Below are 22,454 nucleotides of genomic sequence, written 5' to 3'. Positions count from 1 at the left end.
ATTCTTTTGTTTGATTTGTATCAGGGTTTACAGTACTGTTGTGTACATATGATCTGAATACTGTGCTGGAATTGGTTTGCACCCTCATGAATAGTTAATGAATTTTACAAATAAAGATAAATGCTGGCCCGCTAAAGCATATTTTTCTTCCATAGCATAAAGTTTTAGTATATTCTTTGAGTCAAATGCTTCAAAATCAAACATTTCACACTAAACATGCCTTGAGCAAAGACATAAGTAATTGATTTTTAGCTTTTAAACATTTCGTTGACCAATCTTAATTCAATGTCTTGTGAAAGTGAAAGTCGCAACGTCAGCACATTCTTTGACACAAACATAATGAGGTGTTTACTCAAACATTCTATCCCGCTGAAACATATTTTTCATAAAAAGCATAAATAAATAGTATTTTCTTTGAGTCAAACTCTCAAAAATCGGACATTTCGCACTAGACATGCTATGTAAAGACCAGAGGATTCGTAAAGTTTCCATTAGTAACTGATTTATAGGTTTTAAACATTGAAACACTTGAAGTCCAACCAGGTGGAGGTTTGGGTCTGGTCACTGACAAAACTAAATCAAAGAGCTCTTCGAGCCACGACTGAATTTTTTTTTGCCAAGTTTAAAAGTTTAGTTTTTCATTCCTTGGAAATATATGAGCAGCAGGTGATTCAAACATTTCTTTGATGCACATGATAACAGATAAACGGCGGATTATGTCTATTACATTGATATAAGATATTTTCGTCTTACGTGACTGAGTATGTCTGATTAGCACACTCGTGTAGGCATCTGACTGGGGAGCAGGAGGTCGCGAGGTCAAATCCCATAGGAGACAGTTTTTTTTCTTTTTTCTTTTTTTTTCTTTTTTAACCCGAAGCACTAAAATGGTTTGTTTATTATATCGCTCCGTAGGTATGCATTGCAGAATAATTTTCATGTAAGCCGTTAAGTAATAATGCTGTAAATAAATATATTGATCTGAACATATAGACTGATTCAGGTACAAATGTACCGTAAACACCCGCGGATAAGCCGCACCCGCAGATAAGCCGCACCCGGAGTTTAACAACTCAAATGTTGGAAAAAAAGTTTTTTGAAAGTAAATTAAGAAAATCCAAAGTCCAGTCAAAAATCCAAAGTTGAGTCTTTAGGAAGTCTTCTTCATCGAATGTAAACTCAATGAACATTGAAACAGAAAATACTTCAGTCTTACCCACAATTTGAGCTCTTTAATATAATGAAAACCAACTTTGACATATTATGAGTGATCTTCTTCTGGCATTTGTTGACAGGTATTTCTTCATTCAACGCAGTTTTTCCATAGATTTTTGTGTCACAACAACAAGAACTTGCGTTTGCTGAACGTTCGTAGCTTAGTAACCAGGTATTTGATCGGACGCGAAATATGGGACTAGGGCGAGAACGTGAAGCAAAACAAGATGGCGATGGAGGCGTTCGGGTTTCGTGGCAATGATATCGACAAATTAAAGAGATTTGGGAGCCATTTATTGGAGATAAACTCGTTGCATGAAGAGAGTTTCGTAATCAGTTCGACAAATTTTCCATCAAAGTGCAAAATGAGAAAGAAACAATTGGCCATCTTACTCGTGAATACTCGTGGTATTTTCTGGCTCGTAAAGTATCAATATTACTGTTAAAGTTATAGGCCATTGTCGACACTGCAAACAGTAGTAGGAGCTGTCAAACTTGCAAAAGCAATGAACGGTACTCTCTTGTAGTTTTATGTTATATTAATTTACATAATTTTCCATAAATTAGCATCAGTTCACGAAAATTTACGGCACCTTTTCCGAATGTTCCCGCAGATAAGCCGCACCCCCGCTTTCGAGCGGAAATTTTTGGAAAAAAGGTGCGGCTTATCTGCGGGTTTTTACGGTAATTGTGCTGTTTCCGCTGAAAAGCTTTTCCTTTTCTTGCAAACAAGCATCCACGCACTTGATTTTAGCCAACGCTCTGGTTTCTAGATAGATCCATCGTTAATGAAGCTTATGTGAAACCCGATTTAGTTTTCGAATGCTCCTACATGTACGATGCTAGTCGACAGATAATATACGAAAAAAGATCGATCGTTACATTGCTTTTGCAGCTCTCAATGTCCACTTTTTCGGCAGTCGAATACTTTCCACACATAATTGTCAGCCACATTTTGTTCTTTGCTTTTTGTTTTCCTTGTAAAACTCCTTTCAATTTAAAAGGCCGCCTTGCTACACTCTTTCTACTATTATATCTGCTTGTCAGCGGAGTTGCAAAAAATGTTTACAGCTGATGGACCAACCAACCAACCAACTGTGCGAGTGCCGTTCGGCTAACCACTATCAAAATTGATTCATGTAAAAGAAAATAATTTATGTTTGAACGGGAAAATAGTGGCTGAGATGATTATGTAGTATAGAGGATTCTGTGTTAAAAATAATTTTGGAGTGGTGCAATCAGAAATTCAAACAGAGTTGATAAAATATGTTGAAATGGGCTCATTTAGGACACATTAATATGTGAATGTAGGGTCACATTGAAATTTTGGTATGTTAACTTAAATACTAACCATTATGAATTCACTTTGTCATGTTAGGATCATTTGAATGATTGTCCATTTGTTTCTGTTAATTGTGCCAATAATTGTGGAGAGCAAATACCAAGGAAAGATCTTCAGCAGCATATGGCGACAGAGTGTGACCTCAGGAAGATGCCTTGTGAATATTGTGAGACTGAAGTGTTATGGAATGACACTGAGGTAGGCTTTAGTTATAATGAAGGGTACTGCAAAATAATGCCATGTTGTGCCACACAGCACTGATACAAGAAAAAATTATTACTGTAAAGTAAATTATTAATAAAAAATTCTATTAAAAATTAAAAAATTCTTAATGACCCGAAACACATACTGTAAAAACCTGCGTATAAGCCACACCTTTTTGCTGAAATTTTCGGCTCAAAATCGTGGGTGGAGCTTATCTATGAGACCATTGCTTTTGGGTGGGGTGAACTGACTAGTCTGGGGTCAGAAGAAGCCCTTAAATCCTTAAGTAAATAAACATTTAACATAAAACCTGTTGTCAACCATTGCCTTTGGTAAAAGTCCTGATTTCTAGTTAAGGAGCCGTTTGTCTCAGTCTTCAGGTTCTGAACTGGAATTGTTTTCCAGCAGTTCTTTCAAGCAATTTATTTCTCTTCACTTGATCAGCTAAACTCGAACTGACCTGGAATCTTCATTCCTCTCGAGAGCTGCCTGTTTGTTTAACACTCGTTTAGCAACAAGTTTTTCTCTGATCTCTGAAGTATCCGTGCACACAGCTGATGAAATCAAACTTTTTGTGTGGTTTACCTGATCAAAATCAAACATGACTCGACACAGACTTCTCTATTTAAATCACTGTGTGGTTATAACATGTATGCAATCGTTTTGTATCATTCTCAATTTGCTGTGTTCGTACTTTTCCGTTTGAATTTCATCATTTTCCACAATGGAGTTTAGCAATAAAGACGACATCTTGTCAAAAGAGCATCTTTATTGAATGACATTAAGATTTCAATTAAAGAGAAGCTTGTAAAATGTGTTCAGCTCACAGCAAATACACAGCATTAGATCTGGCCAAGCTTATCACCAACAGGCAACCAACTACTTTACCTCAGTGCTTTTTTCAAGTTTTATTTTTTCTAAAAATCAAGTTACAAAGTTGGAGTTGCTGCTTATCTACGAGTGCAGCTTATAATGAGGTTAAATGCGATTTAACCAAGTTAAATAAAGCAATTTAACCAAGTTAACCACAACGAGTGGGTAGTCGGCTGTCCTGGTGGTCAGCGGTTACTAGCTCTTGTCAGGCTCAGTGCGTTGCGTTCTCGGACATGACAGCGTGGTGTCAGGTCTTCGTTCTATGGAGGGTTTTCAGGGATGTTTTGCGAGTTTTTTCTGCGTTCACGGAAGGATTTCACGGGCCTCTAGCCCAGTTTGTCAATTCTTTTACATGCACGTAGTTTGCAGCCGTGTTTCCATTCGTTCCAGGTGGTTCTCCGCGCTCCGACGTCGGTTTGATAGTTATACACAGAAGCGTCGACGTACAAGCGGCTGGCCACGCTGCCTGTTAGGGTTTAGCTTTCCATTTGTTGTTCCGCTCGTCGTTGCCAGCGGCTTTGTTGCTCCGTTGTTCGTTCTTCTGCAGTCTTCTGGCTTAAAAAAAAACCTCTGTTGTAGCGTTGGTCTTGGTCATGCCTGGAGGTATCGTGTTATCGCGTTACCGTGTTGGTCCTCGTTTTTCCCGCGCAAATCATTTTCTACAAATCAGTTACGGTAGTTTGGGAGCGTACGGCTTTTTGCGTGTTGCCTATTTAGCTTTGCTTAGCACAACAGTATTTTATGCGGATATATTGTAGTACGGCTTTTTGTTTGCCCATGTTTACTGCCAGTTTTTTGTATTTCGGGCTTGGTAGTACATCGTTTTATGCATTTGCTATGTTTTTTAGATCAGGCATTCAAGTATTGCATTTTAGTGTGTGCGCTGTTGTCTGCTTTAGTTCATATGGGGTAGCTTGGCATTTTAGCTAGTGTTTGCTGTGCCAGTTTTGGCATTGTTATTGAGTTTTTAGTATGTTCGCTGTTGTATGTTTACTGTAGTTCAGGCATTGTAGTGGCACATTTCTTTCAGCGTTACGGGTTTTGCTGTTGTTTACTTATCGCAGCGGGTTATCTTTATCCCGGGTCTTTATCATGTCTTTGATCCCTCAGCTGGGGTGTGTTAGCTCAAGGAGTAGCATGGCATGCGTTCTTGGGCATTTCACACTGGTCTTACGGTTTACCTGTTTAGTTCAGGCGTAGCAGGGCATTTTAGGGTTGAACTGTCATCTGTGTTTAGTTTGGTATGTAGTAGCAGTCTGGGGGTTACTTTGCTTGTTTAGTTCGGGATTTATAGTTGTCTGCTTAGTTGAGCTTCGCATGGTATGTTTTTTAATAGTGGTGCCTTGTTAGATCAGGCATGGCATGGCACTAGGGTACCTTCACAGATTACTGGTTCCCATTTTGTGCAGACTTATAGCAGGGGATTTCTGTTGCCCGTCTAGTTTGGACATAGCAGGGCATCTTAAGGGGCTTACTGTTTACTTGTTTCGTTCAACCATAGCAGGGCATTTTAAGGGGGTACTGTCGTCCGTTTTAGTTTGTTGTTTGTTGTAGCATTTTGGGGGGTTACTTTGCTTGTTTAGTTCAGGCTTCGTTACCTATTCAGCCTTCCCATGGCAGGGCTCTCACGGGGATATAATTATATATAGATATTTTTAATTAGGTTTTTATATACTTATTTAACTTAGTAACAACCAGGAGCTAGCTGCTCTGTAGCTGGTGAGGCGTTTTGTTTGGCGTGGTGTGGCATTCATTAGCGTACTTTGAGATACAGAGTCTGTAGCTAGTAATGGGTTTGTTTGGCGTCAGCTTGGTATTGGCGGGGTGTTTATCAGCATACTTTGACGGGCTCTGGCACTTACCGTTAGTGGTGTGCAGTCGCGTTTGTATCTGTGCGCCAGTCCGTGTGCTTGTAGTCTTACTGTGCGTAGTGCTTAGGGGTTCCTTGTTCGCTGTATGATTACCTAGCCTACAGGTCAGCTCAGGCAGGCATGTGTCTGGTTACCTATTCAGCCTTGATATGGCAGGGCATTCACGGGGATAGCATCCATAAGGTCTACTTTGCTTACAGGTCTAGCCAGGCATTAGTTTGGGGCTCGAGTGGTTTACAGTTTCCTGTACCTTGTGGGCAAGCTTAGGCACAGGTATATCTAGGCCTTTTTTTTTTTTTTTTTGGGGGGGGGGGGGGGGGGGGCTCAGGCATAGCTTACAGTTTTTGCATGTTTTTTCAGGCATAACATGGCATCTAGCTTGATTACTCTCTGCCTGTTCTGTTGCCAGGCAAAGCAGGGTGTTTGGGGGTTCCACATTTGCCTGGTAGCTTGGGTTTAGCATACTGTTTTTTAGTATGTGTCCTGCTTGGGGGGTTAGATATAGTTTAATGATATTTTACATAGTTTATGACTGGGAGCAAGCTGCAGCTATTGCAGTTAGATGTTGTAGTGGCGTAACGTTTGCAGCGGGTGTGGCGTTATAGCGTGTGTGGTGTGTGTCATGTTTACTCATTGCCTGTCGTGTCATGACTGTCATGCATAGCAGGACTCCAAGGGGGTTTACTGTTCCTTGTTTTTGTCAGGCATAGCATGGCATCTAGCATTCCTGCAGTGTACTCTGCCTGTTCCGTTGCCAAGCATAGCAGGGCGTTTAGGGGTTCTACATCTGCCTGTTAGCTTGGGTTTAGCAAGCTGCAGTTAGGCCTTGTAATGGCGTAGCGTGTGTGGCGTTATAGCATGTGTGGCCTGTGTTGTTTTAGCGTGTGTGTGGGTCATGTTTACTCATTGCCCGATGTGTCATGTCTGTCATGCATAGTGGGACTCCAAGGGGGTTTACTGTTCCTTGTTTTTGTCAGGCATAGCATGGCATCTAGCATTACTACAGTGCACTCTGCCTGTTTCGTTGTCAGGCATAGCAGGGCATTTAGGGGTTCTACATCTGCCTGTTAGCTTAGCTTTAGCTTGCCCGATGTGTCATGTCTGTCATGCATAGTGGGACTCCAAGGGGGTTTACTGTTCCTTGTTTTTGTCAGGCATAGCATGGCATCTAGCATTACTACAGTGCACTCTGCCTGTTTCGTTGTCAGGCATAGCGTGGCATCTAGCATTACTACAGTGAACTCTGCCTGTTCCGTTGCCAGGCATAGCAGGGCGTTAGGGGTTCTACATCTGCCTGTTAGCTTGGGTTTAGCATGCTGCAGTTGTTTGCAGTTAGGCGTTGTAGTGGCGTTGTAGTGTGTATGGCGTTATAGTGTGTGTGGCGTTATAGTGTGTGTGGCGTTATAGCGTGTGTGGCGTTATAGCGTGTGTGGCGTATTAGCGTGTTTGGCGTTATAGCGGGTGTGGCGTGATAGTGTTGTATCAGTTAATCATGCAGATGGGTGCCTCGGGATGTGGGTGGTGTTCGGGGCTATGGCTTCTCAGCCATGAGCCCCTTGCTCTGTTCTGACCTGGTGGTCAGCACAGAGATCCCTTCGGCTTGGCGTGGGGGCTCATGGCTGTTTTGTTGGGATTGCCAGCCTTGGCAGCTTTATCCTATCTGGGGAGGGCCGGCTGACCTCAGTGGAGGCCCTCCCGGGTATCCAGGCACCCATCCTCCATATTCGCGAGGCAGTGGTTAAATGAGGTTAAATGCGATTTAACCAAGTTAAATAAAGCAATTTAACCAAGTTAACCACAACGAGTGGGTAGTCGGCTGTCCTGGTGGTCAGCGGTTACTAGCTCTTGTCAGGCTCAGTGCGTTGCGTTCTCGGACATGACAGTGTGGTGTCAGGTCTTCGTTCTATGGAGGGTTTTCAGGGATGTTTTGCGAGTTTTTTCCCCTCCCTCCCTCCCTTTCCCGCTTCTTTTTATTAGTTATAAATTCATTTTTCCACTGATTTAATCAGTGTGACGGGTGTCTGTGCGTGGGGGCTCATGGCTGTTTTGTTGGGATTGCCAGCCTTGGCAGCTTTATCCTATCTGGGGAGGGCCGGCTGACCTCAGTGGAGGCCCTCCCGGGTATCCCAGGCACCCATCCTCCATATTCGCGAGGCAGTGGTTAACACAAATTTTGATGGTATTTTTAGAACTAGTTCACCAAGGATTTTATTCTGGCAAAGTTTTGAGAAATCAGTTTTTCCTATCTTGCATACCCTAAGTTGGCCCCTAAGGCAAACGGCTCTTAATCGAGTATAGGGCAGTAATTTTATTGTATCTAGGCATAGAACTGTTAAAGTGTAGTTAAGTTTCGAGCAACTCAAGCTGGCAAAGGCACACAAAGTGTTGTGCATCGTATGCCAAAAGACCTTAACACCTATTTTACTTTCTAAAATATCAGGACAAATTTAAATGCATTTTAAGGCCTTACATCTACTTTAAAATCTCTTGAAGAAATCAACAGAGATTTTCTTCTCATTAGAAATGCCAATACCGAAATTTCTTGAAACTTTTATTTAAGACTGAAAAAGCTAACAGCTTACAGCATCCTTCTTGAAGTCAAGAAAAATGCGTCAAGGACTACAAGCTTGAATACTACAAAGCATTTGACTGGTAGTCAGTTTATTTACTCTCTTTCAAATGTACTAAAATAACTAAGTTAACTACCTTCAGTTCAAACTATTACATAACATACAGTTAAACGTAATTTAACATAGTTAATGACAAGGAGCAAGAGCCTGGTCATTAGCTTGTTTTAAAGTCATTGCCCTGTTTTGCATTGCGCATCCTTACTGCGCAGAATTTTACGCATAATTAGCGCGCGCGCGCGAGCACATCAACAAAATGGCGGCTTTTTTCTATGCGGCTTAGTCCGCGAGAGAAGTAAATTGTCATTTTCTCCTAAACGAGCCTGGTGACCTATCAATTTTTTCTCATATTTTGGGTGTAGCGATCAAATTCTTTCTGTAAAATGAAAACAGATCAATTCATGTGTTTGAAAAATAAATTATCGCTAAAAAAGTGTACTTTGCCAGTACTCGCAGAGGAATTATAAAGGAATTATATGGAATATACATGGTCGTCCTGCTCCTAAACGAATCTGGTGACCCCCCTTTTTTATTTCAAAATTTAAGTTCCCTTGAAGTAATAAACCAGTAGGCGAAGTTTGGTTAAAAGTCTATGTTCAGTTTTATTTCGGGGCAATGACCTTAAGCCTGTTCTGCAGAAAAGATTTGTTTAAAACCCACTAGGGTACCCCTGTAAGTAGAGGTTTGGTGCACATGCACATTGAGACCTTGTTGTTGGACCACGAGGCGAAGATGTCCACCATGTTGAATAGGAATTAAAATGCTTGTATGTTCTAACGAGTGCTTTTGTATTGCTCAACTTTGAACCTGAGAAGTAGAGCTGAGTCGAATCGGACAAAAATGCGGAATGCGAGAGGCAACTTGGTCAGAAACTTCGCAGCGAAAAACATTCGAAAGAACCAGAGCAAGAAACGTGGAAAACTGAACCACGCGACCGAGTCCAAGAATTGAAGAAGAAATCGGGGGAATTAAACGAATGTCTCTCCTCCAAAGAACCAATAAAGGAACAAAATTCTGGTGTTAAAAAACAGCCTGTTGTGTCTTCGTCTACACATGTGCCAATTATTTCGACTGCTGTTGGAGAGATGTCAGGTTTGTCTCCACTTTCGATGGGCAGAGTTGTTTATTCGTCTACATCGTTTACTCCATTTTACCCTCCGTATTCAGTGCCATCCACATCTATGCCGGGTGTGGTTGAGCAGCAACTTCAGTTTTACCTGTTGTTTTAGTCGGAAGCTTTGTGAATCGGTCGGATTATTTACCGTTTTCCACAGTAACTGCGTCTTCACCGAGTACTATGTCTTTTGTACTATCAGCAACACAGCAATTACCTATCAGTGGAGGCCAAGCTCACTTTATGCCTACTGGGAACAGTCAACAGCTTTCATCCTCAATTTCAGACCAGATCAGCACTGACTCTGCTCTACTGAAAAGAGTTACCATTCCGAAGTTCTTTGGCCAAAAGAATGTACACGGCCCCACAAGCTTTTTAGCTTTAAACTTTTTTACCGTGTTTAAATAAAGTTGTTATTATTATTATTATTATTATTATTATTATTATTATTATTATTATTATTATTATTATTATTATTATTATTATTATTATTATTATTATTATTATTAAGAAGAACTATGAAACATGGAAAGCGTCACCTGAGTACAAGTTGTTGAGGTTAGGTGAATGCCTTCAAGGGGAAGTCCTCAAAGTTATTGAGCATTTGGGCCATTCTGCTGCTGCCTATGAAGCTGCAAAGTCTGGACTAGAGTGGAAGTACGGCGGAAAACGCTTTGCCTTGAAGAACTGGATGCCTTCAAGCCAATAAAAGAGACAGTGTTTTCAAAAGCACCCGACGCCTGACGCAAGTCGCCGGCTACTTTTAACATTTGCGTCGGCTACTTTTTGTACTCAAAAGTATTACTTCACGTCAATGATGTAGCTGATTCAAGACTTAGGGAAAGATTTTTTTGCACAGACTGTAACTCTTGCTGTAATAATTAAATTAATCCACATCATTTGCTTGTTGACAGGCTTTTTATAGTTTTATTCAGTGATGATTTTGGTTGTTCCAACAGTGTTTAGCGTGATTCGGGAACCATTTGCATTTCCCCGTATACTTAGACATTTGATACCCGCTTTTTTTCCTTTTCATGATCTTGCGTAAGCTTTCTCAGTGACTGTGCAGTGTGAGGCTATAGCTAATGGCAATGTTACTAGTTAGAAATATCTAAATGCTGATCCACTGATAAATGATCCATACATCAATTGTAATTTAAAGTATTTCAACAAGTGAAATAAATCTCAGAAAACAATGAAATGTAAATCTCAGAAAACAGTGTATCGTCTTCTTTTGATGTGGTTTAATCAAGTTAACCGGGGGCCTCCAAAAACACTTTTTGGCACTGAAAATGCACCAGAATGCATCTCCGGGGATGTAAATTTTAAAAATTTCCCGGGGGAGGCCCTCCGGACCCCCCGGCAGGGAGGGGGTACCCCCTCCCGCACCCTCCCCCCGTGCGGCTTCGCCGCACGGCGCCGCTTGCGCGCCGCAGTTGTGTTCCAGGTACTTTCAAATCTCCACTTCCTACTTTTTTTAAATTAAAAACCCTGAAGAGAACAATGAGAAAGACCTGGAGAGATTTTCAGAACTGCTTGATGGAATTGTTGTGAACTTTCAGGAAGGATGCTAACCAAGCCGAGCTAGGCAATGGATCATTGTACATCACTCTTCAACAGAAGTTCAACAAAGGCCTTCTCTCTAAGTACAAGCAGTGGGTTAGTGACAACCATCGAATTGAGAATGGAGGAACACTGAGAGAGTTTGTTGACAGCGAGTCTGAGTTTTTGACCACAGCTTCTGAGACCATAACAGGTGTCCTCAGTGGGTCCAAGAGAGAGAGAACCTTCCTAGCTGAAGTAGATCCTGAACCTAAGAAGAAACAGGGGAATAAGTGCAAGTTGTGTAAGGGATCCCATGGAATGTGGAACTGTGAGAACTTTAAGAAGATGTCTGTAGATATCAGGTGGAATGTCACTAAGGAGCAGAAATTGTGTTTCAGATGCCTCAGTAATGGACACCGTGGAGAAGCATGCTCTCGGTGCAGAGGTTGTGGGTTAAATGGATGTCGATCTCACCATCACCAGATGCTTCATGAAGAGCCAAAGAAAGAAGGAAGACTGAGGCGGCAAACGTAGCAGGCTCGAGAGAAGTTGATTCATCAATCACATTGTAGGTTGTTTGCCGTACTATTGAGATTTCGCCGCAATCCTGTGGCCCTAATGTGTGACATCCAGGAAATGTACCTGCAGATTAAGCTAAGACCTGAAGATCAACCTTATCATCGCTTCTTGTGGCAAGACTTGCAGCCCGACTGAGAACCTGATGTCTTCAAGTTTGACAGAGTTGTATTCGGAGTGAACTCGTCCCCATTCCAAGCACACTTTGTTGCTCAAGAACATGCCAGACAACATCAATCGGAACTTCCCCTAGCAGCGGAAACTGTTTTGGAGAGCACGTACATGGATGACAGCATGGACTCTGTTCCTGATGTCAAAACCAGTGTAGAGTTGTACAGCCAGCTGTAAAGGTTATGGGAATCTGCTGGAATGCATGCCCGGAAATGGCTATCAAACGTGCAAGAAGTTTTACAGTCCATTCCAGCTTCAGATTGTGTGACCAAAGTCAACCTCGACAGTGGAGAACTTCCCTCTGATAAGACACTGAGTGTTCTGTGGTGTCCCATGGAGGATGTGTTCAAGTTTCAGTCAACCTGCCTACCAAGAGCAATGATCATACGAAGCGCAGTTTCCTAAGGAAGATAGCCACGTTGTTTGACCCTCTTGGCTTGCTGTCGCCATACACAATGCGTGCCAAAGTCCTGATTCAAGAGGTGTGGGCAAGTGGTGTGGACTGGGATGAGCCGGTGGATAGAAGACTGTCGTTGAAGGCTACACTTTACTCACTTTTGTTGAAGCATATGGCATAGCCTGCTACACTAGACATCTGAATGAAGATGAATCTGTTAGTTGTTGTCTTATGGCTTCAAAATCTCGTGTTGCACCACTCCAAGCTGTAAGTATACCACGGTTAGAACTGATGGCAGCTGTGGTAGGGCTTAAGCTCAGCACGACAGTTGGACAAGTCCTTGCCATTGAGAGTCGTCACCGGAACTTCTGGTCTGACAGCATGGATGTGCTTTACTGGATTTGTGGATGCAGTCGAAAGTTCAAGCCCTTTGTAGTTAATCGCATTGGAGAAATTCAAGCCTTGACAAGTCCAAACCAGTGGAGGTATGTGCCAACTGGACAGAATCCAGCTGATCTACTGACCAGAGGAGAAAGTGTCTCTAAGCTGTTAACGGAAGAGAAATGGTGGAATGGGCCAACATTCCTAAAGCAAGACTTGACTGAGTGGCCTGTGACTAGAATTGAGGTCAAGAAAGGGCCAGACATTGAAGTTCGTAAACAGTACCAAGAAGCACAACAAACAAAGGGGCAGACATTCCTTTCCTTGACCAGTGAAGACCGCCTGCAACCACAAAGATATTCAAGTTGGAGTAAGCTCACAAGAGTTACTGCAAGTGTAGACTGCTTCCTTGAGAACTGTCGTTTACCAGCAGCTCTTCGAAAAGAAGGAGCCTTAAAGCAGGCGCAACAAGAAGTTTTTGTGGAGGAAATTCGAGCATTGAAGGCTGGAAGGGAAATTCCAGGTGGAAGTAAACTGCTGCCGCTGTGACCTGTTCTAGACCCGTTACCCCATCATCTTGCCTCGTAGCCATTGTGTCATAAGGCTCATAGTCAAGCATGCACACGAGCAAGATCATCGTGCAGGGACCTAATTCTGCAAGAGAAGCATTTTGAGAGTGGGAAAGAGAATGCATGCAGTGTAGAAGAAGGAAGGCTTCTCCAGCTAAACAGATCATGGCCTCTTTGCCAGAGCTACGCACACGAAAGTCCTTTCGGCATTTAGCCACATATCTGTTGACTTTGGTGGACCTTTCATGACCAAACAGGGAAGAGGAAAGACATGCCAGAAGAGATACCTATGTCTGTTTACTTGCCTAGAGACTAGGGCTGTGCACCTCGAAGTAGCATACAGCCTTGACACTGATTCATTCCTAAATGCATTCTTTTAAATGACGTCACAGCCTGGTGTTCCCAAAGATGTTGTTTGTGACAATGGAACTAACTTTGTTGGTGGAAGTAATGAGTTGACAGAATTAGAAGCCTTAGACCAGAACAAGATCCAAGATACCACATCGAGCCACAGAATCAACTGGCACTTCAACCCACCTGCTGGGCTGCACTTCAGCGGTGTACATGAGATCATGATCAAAGCAGCAAAGAAAGCCATTTACGCGATCTTGGGCTCTGCGGATATCACTGATGAAGAACTGTTAAGTGCAGTTGTTGGTGTGGAAGGTTTAATTAACTCTTGGCCTTTGACCTATCAATCAGCCAGGGCTCAAGACTAACGGTAGCCATCTAGCCAAAGGCTAGTAGAAATGCATTTTTGGCTAGTAGGTTTTGGACTTTCACTAGCCAAAATGGCTAGTGAAAATTTCAGGCAAAAGTGCAAAGAAAATGCATTTATTATAAAAATCGTCTCTGAGAGAATCGAACTAACAAGTAAACTGTTGATGTAATGGAAGCATCATTTAGTATTTGACACAACGCGCATGTTATGGATATCCGAGGGTATATAACTGCGGGTAGAAGCTGAAAGAGCGAGGTAAAAAACAAACACGACAAATACTTCCGATAAAGCTGAACACCTGATGAAGTTGTGTGTACACATCTAGATGGCTTGAGATTTTTGTATAATTTAAATGTTAAAATATGTCCCCTTTCACCCCCCACTCCCCCCCCCCCCCCCCCCCATGGTAAAAGAAAACAAAAAACGAAACTGCCGGTATACTTGAAAATTCTGGCTAGTAGAAAATCAGTTTTGGCTAGTGGAATCAAAGCTGTCACTAGCCACTTGGCTAGTTAGCAAAAACATTAGTCTTGAGCCCTGATCAGCTGACCCATCTGACCTTGTTCCTCTCACCCCCAACCGTTTCCTTCATGGACAAGTGGGAGGGAGATTTGCACCGGACAGTGTTGACACTGACGACTTTAACCCAAGAAAGAGGTGGCGTCGGGTCCAGGAACTGGTTCGCCATTTTTGGCATAGGTGGTTACGGGAGTGGATTCCAAGTCTAAGTGCAAGAAAGAAGTGGCGCAGAGCAGGGTTGTCAGTGGGTTTTTGAGTAGCAGGTTTCATCCAAAAAGTAGGGGGCTAGGAAACACTCAGAACTTGATAATACACACTCAGAACTGACCTACTAATATTCTGAGTAGCCGGCGCAGTATTCGGAATAGCAGGTGAAATGCCCGATTGCCAGCTTATCAAGACTGAGAAAGAAACACATGAACGTCTTGAAGCGTGGGCCCCCAAATTCAGTAAGCTGTGGGGAGTTTCACAAAGAGAAAAAAAATCAAAATCTGGAACGATATATAATCTTTGTATAAAGAAAGGTGTCCAGAAAGCCAGAGAGTGCTACAGCTGGTGACGAAATGGCAGCAGAATCTAGAGCACGAGTTCAAGCAGCGATCTCGCTCGACTGGAGAAGATGGAATTCAGAAAATTTCGACATCTTTGTTGAGGTGATAGGACACCGCGACATCATCGATCCCTCTAAAATGGCCGATCCCTATGGCCGATTATTAAAATGGCAATGATTTCTACCTTTACCTCAGAGCCGAGTGTAAACGAGGGTTCGCAAATCGAAAGTGTAAATGTTTCTCTCGATGAATCAGAACCGCCTGAGAAAAGAAAGGCAAAAAAGTACGACTCCAGACTGGCAGAGTTCTTTTATTGAAATGTGGGAAGAAAGTATGGAACAGCACAACGCAAGATTTGAACGATCGGTTGAAATGTTCCATGTCGCTCAGAGCAAAAATGCCACAGTTGACATTTTAAAGATTTAGCATCAAAATAATTGTCTTTATCTAATCGTTTATCTTCTGTTATTGAATCATTGTTATCGTTGTCACCCCTTTCAATGCAAATGTTGTGCAAAACTCACGTAGCAATCATAGTCTTTTTTAAGGATGCTCGTTTTTTGTTCAACCTTTTTCAACGCAATTCTCCAACGTACTTTCAACATGCTTAATGCTCGTTCCACTTCAGATCGTAGCGCAACGAACTTTAGGTTTTAAACTTTCTCTGCTCCTGAGTCAGGCGTCCGGGTAGGGTTTCACTAGCCAGTTCGTTAGTGGATAGGCACTGTCGCCAGCTAAAAGGGGCTTTATTTCTGTTCCATTTATATTGCCTGTTGGACAACTAAGAATTTGCTCGTTTGCTGCGAGTTCAGAAAAAACATCATCTCTTCTGCGTGCATTGCGTGTTGTTTATTAACAGATAAGGTCAACGCTTAATATCATCGTGGGAGTGCACCGAATTTGTAACGCTTGATACATCGATCAGAAGACCCGTATAGGACTGTGAACTAACTACAGCAATAAACGTAAAAAAAAAGAAATAAATTTTAAGAACAGTAAAACGTTCCTGTATTTTAACATAATAAGGCCTTTACAATAAATACTCATAACCTACAGTTTGATAAACTAGCGCGTTAGTTGCGACCTTTGTTGTTCTTTGATATGAAATTTTCGGCGGCCTCAGATCACAAAGCAAATGTTGACATGGCGGGAAAATTCCGCGGCCTCACAAAGCAAATGGTGACATGGCGGGAAAAATGTTGACATGGCAGGAAAATTCGGCGGCCTCAGAAGGCAAACACGCATGGAATGCACCTTTCCCCCTGTAGAATTATCTCGTGTCGTCATGACAACGTCATGACGACACGAGACAAAAAAGTATTAAAATCTAAAAGGAAGTACAAATGTCACAGATCTAAAATATAAAATAACTACCTACTGTCCTAAAAAAAACTAATTACAAATAGTTATCTATTAACATTATATAACATTGTGCAACTAAAAATATTTGTTCGTCTAAAAATGTTTATCCAGTAAGAACCTTGTAAGGTTTTTCTTAAAAATCGCGCATGGCATTGGCTTTCTTAAAAATACTGGGAGAGACATCCAGTCATTTGTAAAGCGGAAGTAGGATACTCTCTTTCCGCTTTCCGTTTTAGGTTTAGGCAGTCTAGGTAGGTATCCATGTCTAGTGTTGTAGCCATGTAAAGTTCTTAATGTCGATTTAAAACTTTTTATTATCTCAGATTGTACAGCAACAATAATTAATATTTTTTCTCAACAAAAAGGACAATGTTTTTCTTCTAATTGAAGATCGCATGCAAAAATTCAGGCACTTTCAAAAGGAAAAAAATTCACCCCAAGTCACTTAGCATTCTCTTGCACAAAGCCATTCAATTATTCCTTTTTCTCATGCAACTTAATGCTTTAAAGTTGGTTACTGTAACTGTAAATTTTGTTTTATACTTTTTGTCAGAATCACTTATCAAGCTGTTCCAAGTATCCTCAAAAATGTGAGAAGTGTGAAGAGGAGGGCATAGAAAGAGACAAGGTAACCATGTCTAAAATATTTCACAACTAACTCAGGTTAATTTGTTTCAATCGGAAGATAACACTTGAATCAACACTGCATAAACAATAAATTTCAATTTATCCTTGGGGTTTTAAGTGGCCAATTTTTGGTCATTCTGTAAAGCAACGGTTGTGACAACGCAACGGTCGTAAGGTGATGTAAGGTTAAGTCAGCATTTGTGTCTAGTGGCCCATCAGATCGGAAGTTATCTCTGTTTCTGAGGCACAAAGTGACTTGGAGTATTTCTACTCCGCCGTGGATTGAATGCCCTGGTGCCTATTTATACCCCTGGATGGAGAGTGACACTGAGAGTGAAGTTCCCTTGCCCAAGAACATAACACAGTGACCTCAGCCAGGGCTGGAGCCTAGATCACTTGGTCCAGAGTCCAGCACGCCTGCACTCACCCCAAAACCAACATTGTTGTTTGACGGTGGTAAATATTCTCCCCCGTTATTTTAAAACAGCAGAATATGATTTAATTACCAGATTCAAGGTTGGTAAAGATTAAAGAACTTAAATAAGCTTAAAGAGAAATTAGAATTAACAAACTTTTGTATACAGGAAATGAAAATTTCTTGTCCATGCGGGATTTCCCACGTCAGTCCCACAAGGAAAAGTTTTCTCATTGGCCATGTGATAAATCCTTAATTGAGCAAGCTTATTGACCTTGACTTCGTCTCGGTCCATAACTAAACACGCAAAAGAACTTGGCGCTTAGTCGCTTTCTTCACTGAATTAATGTGATCAATGACCATTCATCCTTTTGGAGTATTTTCTTTACCTGGCATTAATATCACCAACTCAAAACACCTGATGAGATTAGTTAGTTAAAAAAAGGTAATACTGGACAGGAATTTTGTTCATTGAAATTTGGATGTCACATTTGTTTTGAAAACAATTCTGATGTGCATGTATTGGCTTACCTCCTGGTAAAGCTAATTTAGAAGAAAAATAAACTCAAAACAATGCACTGACTTGGAAAGACAAAAAATTGCCATCTAATTACTAAATCGCTACATCATTACAATTTACAAATGTGCATTGCTCCACTGGTTTTATAGGTCAGAGAAACAAATTTAAAGCTTACTTTAATAAATTGACTCAAAATGACACAAGTATGCCTGCTCATAAGTAGCAATATTTAATCCTTGTTGATTTATATTTAATTAAAACTTAGTTTCTTTTAAATTTAAACTTCGTGTACAAAATCTATTTAAATTTAATACAAATTCCTACTTAAACTTCAAATTTGATTTAATCTTTTTGTGTTTTGCTGCAGCCGCAATGGCTGCAAGCAAAACACATTGAGAGCTGAAGTTTGTGCCGTAAGGTCCGTAAGGTGTAAGTGCCGTAACAGAGGAGAAATCTGAACTACCGATGTCAATCAAATCCATGAACAAACAAAATCGAAACCAATGAACCGTAGCGCTGATCGCATTCGAAGTTACGGGCCAAAGTATTCGAACGCAAACCACGTTGGACACGTTGGAAAACAGAAAACCGATTTAAAAGTATATCGCATTGGGAAAGAAAACAAACTGTGGCGCGACCACTCCAGTTTTATGAGAAAATTATTCTGCAGTTTTCATCATTTACGAAAAGAGCGAAGACTTGGAACCTCGCCGAAGGTCATAAATATTTTCTCCAAAGGACCGGTTAGTGCACAGTTTGTAAACTTTCGCTTTGAAAATAAACTTACCCTCACCTTGTCTACACTGTCTACAGCATACTAGTACTGTATTAACTCGGAACTTCATATTTTAAAATAAAATGTATGAACGTGTAACTTGTCACGCAAAGACAGCTGGAAAGGAATATACCATGCTGGTAGGCTGCACCGCTAATTGTAGCTGTATTCGAGCTATATAAAAGACAGCTAGAAACGAATTAATACTAGTAACATCACAATGGGAAAGAAACTTATTCAGTGGTGCACACCGTCGAAAACAAAGAAATATTAAAGGAAGTTCTCATTCACCAGATTCACTGCATCAGATGCAACATTCGTCAGTTCGTGTTTAAATGCGTGGCGACCAGTTTGTTTACTAGTTATTAAAAAATAATACGGTCTTCATTTAATAAACAGTTCATCCTTAAATTTCAGCTTTTCTACGACTGACAGGTAGGTACTATAGTATAAGCCCCGCTAAAATAGCTGGAAAGGGAAAGTTTTTTGAAAAATGAATTTTTGACTGCCAGACGCGCTGGCGCCACATGTTTATTTTGTGAAGATTAATTAAACGCCGTGAAAAATAGAATTTGATGTCCAGCGAGCCACTGCATCTTCGGCTACGCAGTCCTCAGTGAATCCTCCAACTTCACAAATTTCTAAAACTTTAAGAAAACGAACTTTCGCAGAATCAAAAATTGGTCCTTATCGATCTTCCGATCTTGTTGTGAAGACACTGAAATTCGACGAGTGTTCATGCGTGAAGGGATGACTGACGAATGATAATAATTATTTGTAAACTTTCGCTTTCAAAATGAACTTTGCGTTACGTTCAACGCCGTCTTTCTGTTGTTGTACGCCGGTGCGCGTGCGATTATTTATAATTTCTGAATTTTGATCAGTAAAATTATCAGGATTGAATTAACACAAAGTGACTACAATATAGTGCAATTATTAACCTGCACACAAGTGACAGACAATAAAAGACGTTGGATTTCAATCTCGACTCACTTGTCTTTCATCAACATGTTCCCTAAGACTTTGCTCTAGCAGCAAAACACATGGACCCATTGGGGCCCTATTTTTATTTTGTGCAAACTAGGGATGTTTCTCAAATTCTCACGTTCCTGCCGCTAGAAGCCTATGGTGCGTTTCTTTGGGAAAATCCAAATCCGGTTCTTGTATCCAAAAACGGATTTTGCGTTCCTTTAGCTATATCCGAAAATGGATTAATCTCGGATCAATGGTCTGAAGAATCTGCACTCCGAGTGGATACATCAGATCATATCTAAATCCGGATTTTTAAGATTCATGATTCGTGCGTTTCTTTGGGAAAGGATTCGAAAAAGGTACATTGGGCCAGCGTTCTTTGCTGTGAAAATACGGGTTCGCTCTTTGTAAACAATGTCATACCCCCTGGCGCTTATTTCGATCAAAATACAAAAAATAATTCACGATAAAAGGAAACGGTAGCTTGATCAGTATGATGTGTCATTTGAAACTGGATGCAGGTTTTCTAGAACAGCCACTGTGTGCTAGTTACGGAAGTTGTATCCTTTTGAAATTGTCGCGAGTAAAGTTTGCATGATCATTTCGCAAAAATTCTTCGCTCTCAGATGCGTTTTCGCCATTGTGCTTGTGGCTAAAAAAGAACTATTTCGACGTATATGATTTTTGTGAATGATTTTGTATGCTGAAATGATTTTAGCTAGGATTCATTCAAAGTAAAATAAATTTGTGCTGATATTTTATGTTCTGTGCGAAATGTGTTTACAAGGTTGTCATGGCAAAAAATCCATTTTCGGATTCTTCGTTTCCTTGGCAGCAACGTATCCGCGTGATCTGAGATCAATGATCCAATTTTGGATTTTCCCAAAGGAACGCACCCCTAGCCTCCCACGCAGTCATTTTTAGAGGCGATCGTGTTTCACTGTTGTCCCTAAAAACGACTGCATGGAAGGCTACTAGAAGCCAGGCATAATTAAATCAACAACATTTTGAGTTTCAGTCGAGTCTCTACCTCAACTCCAAGAATAAAAGACACTGAAAGCGAAGGTGTAAGTTCCTCACACTTGGACGAAACGTGATCTGTTTTTACAGCAAAATACTTTGTTGTAGCCAACGAGCAGTCTTTCGGCGGAAAAAAGGCTAACTTTGTCGAGGTCAATCAACTTTTATGCTTATAGCCATGCTTCTAGTTATTTTTTCCTCAGTTCACGTCTGTAAGCAGTTTGTATACTTAGTCCGCATTTTATACCCTAGTCAGTATTTTAAACCTAGTCCGCAGTCCTTAGCCCACGTTTTATAACTCAGTCCGTGTTTTATACCCAGTCCGTAGTCCGCAGTCCGTGTTTTACACTGCCCGAGCTCGCCCCAGGAAGATTAAATAGAATTTTCGTAAGTTTGCATAACATTTTAAAAGTATAAATATAAATGAATAATACGGATTAAATCAAACTTAAAGAAAGGTCGAAAAGACATTTTAAAAGTTTAAATTTAAATGGATAAAAAGATTAAATCAAATTTGAAGTTAAAATAGGAATTATTTTTAAATTCAAATAGATTTTGTACACGGTTCAAATTTAAAAGAAAGTAAGTTTAAATCAAATATAAATCAACAAGGATAAAATATTGCTACATATGGGCAGGCATACACAAGTGAGTGTCCCCGACTTGTACCAGTGTTATCAATTACATTGTGTTCCTTGATAATTATTAGGTGGAATTCCACTTGGAGCGGCACTGCCCTAATGTAACGATCAAATGTCCAATAGTGGGATGTACATTTGAGGTAAGGGAACAAAATTGATGTAGATTTAATAGCTCTGCGTGACCTGGTCAGGAAGCATTGTTGTTATGTCTGAAGAAGTCTCTCTCAATTACTCAAAGGTTAAGATATATCATCGAAAGAAATGAGGTTATGATTTGTTTTTAAACGACCTTTACATTAGAGAGCTCAGAAACACTGAGTACTGTAAGTTCTGTTAACCCTTTCACTCCTAAACGCGCATTCAGGCGCTATTTGGAGGTGCAGTCATTGATTCACTTGTGACGTCATTAATTAGCACGTCAGTGGAATTTCGTGATAAGAATCTGATAGAGCTTGAATCGACCTTTCTACAGGACTGTTCATTTTGAATATCAGTTGCATTCTGACAGAGCTAATCAAAGAAAAACAAAATCCATTTTTGGTGCAAAATCGTTGTTAAACAGGCCAGTACACCTGTAATTGGTCAAGGTCCCCTTTTCAGGGTTTTCCATTGATAATGTCAAAACTTTTTTGGCCAAAAGATAGGATATGAAGAGTAGAAAGTAACGAGAATAAGAAAGCGAGAAAAAAAGGAAGCAAAAGGGGCAAAAAAAAAAATTTGGAACGGTTCAGCAAAAAAAAAAAAAAAAAATGCGCATGTACCAAAGTAAAATATTGTACATTTTTACACAGAATCTTTATGAAAATGTTGCTGAAGTGTAAAAAAGTGCTTCTTTAGCAAAGTTGAGGTAAATTCCAGACCATAGCACCAAAATTTCAGTTTAGCGGCTAAAAAAACGCGTTTTTTGAGGAAAATTTGGGAGTCAAAGGGTTAACAGCTGGTTGTTACCTATCTGAGTTTTAATACAGTTATTAAGACTTTTAGGGGTTGTTGCTGACTAAATAAATATTACATCTTTCTTAAAAGGGTTTTCGACGTCACATGGATCACCATATTAAGGAGCAGCTGCCCAACCATGTTGTGGATTTAGCAAAATCACTAAACAGCTTAATATCAGCTTTTGCTGACAAAGAGGTGCGTCAGAATGAATCTCTTCCCCAGGAACAGGCCAGCCAGGAAGGATGTTGGAATGAGTTGTCAACCAGAACCCAGCAACAGCGTAATGAGATTGACGAAATGAGGCGAGTTATGGAGAGTCTTTCTAATACAGTACGTCATCTCGAGCGGCAGCAAGAGGAGTCACGTGCAAGGCAAGACAGACCATTGCAAGAACTGAGCATCAGGTAATGTTGTAGGACCCATCAAAAGATTGGTGGGGAATACGTACGTAGACTGCGGACGGTCCCACTGTTTTAGTACGTCTAGCAAGGAGAACAAAAATTCCCA

The 22,454-nt window shown here is 40.8% G+C and overlaps 1 protein-coding gene across 1 annotated transcript in view; it reads left to right on the top strand.

Moving 5' to 3' along the window:
* LOC144633472 (TNF receptor-associated factor 6-like) overlaps nt 1–22,454 on the top strand; it is a 36,925-nt gene that overhangs the window by 12,077 nt on the left and 2,394 nt on the right. The window contains exons 4-7 of the mRNA XM_078492334.1: nt 2,594–2,755; nt 16,592–16,666; nt 21,077–21,148; nt 22,035–22,351. Of these exons, the coding sequence (XP_078348460.1) occupies nt 2,594–2,755; nt 16,592–16,666; nt 21,077–21,148; nt 22,035–22,351 (626 nt within the window). The remainder of the gene's footprint in view (nt 1–2,593; nt 2,756–16,591; nt 16,667–21,076; nt 21,149–22,034; nt 22,352–22,454) is intronic.

This window comes from Oculina patagonica, chromosome 12 (genome assembly GCF_052425735.1).
Source record: "Oculina patagonica isolate OP01 chromosome 12, crgOcupat, whole genome shotgun sequence".
NCBI lineage: Eukaryota > Metazoa > Cnidaria > Anthozoa > Scleractinia > Oculinidae > Oculina > Oculina patagonica.
This window is presented reverse-complemented; position numbering and strand designations above follow the sequence as displayed.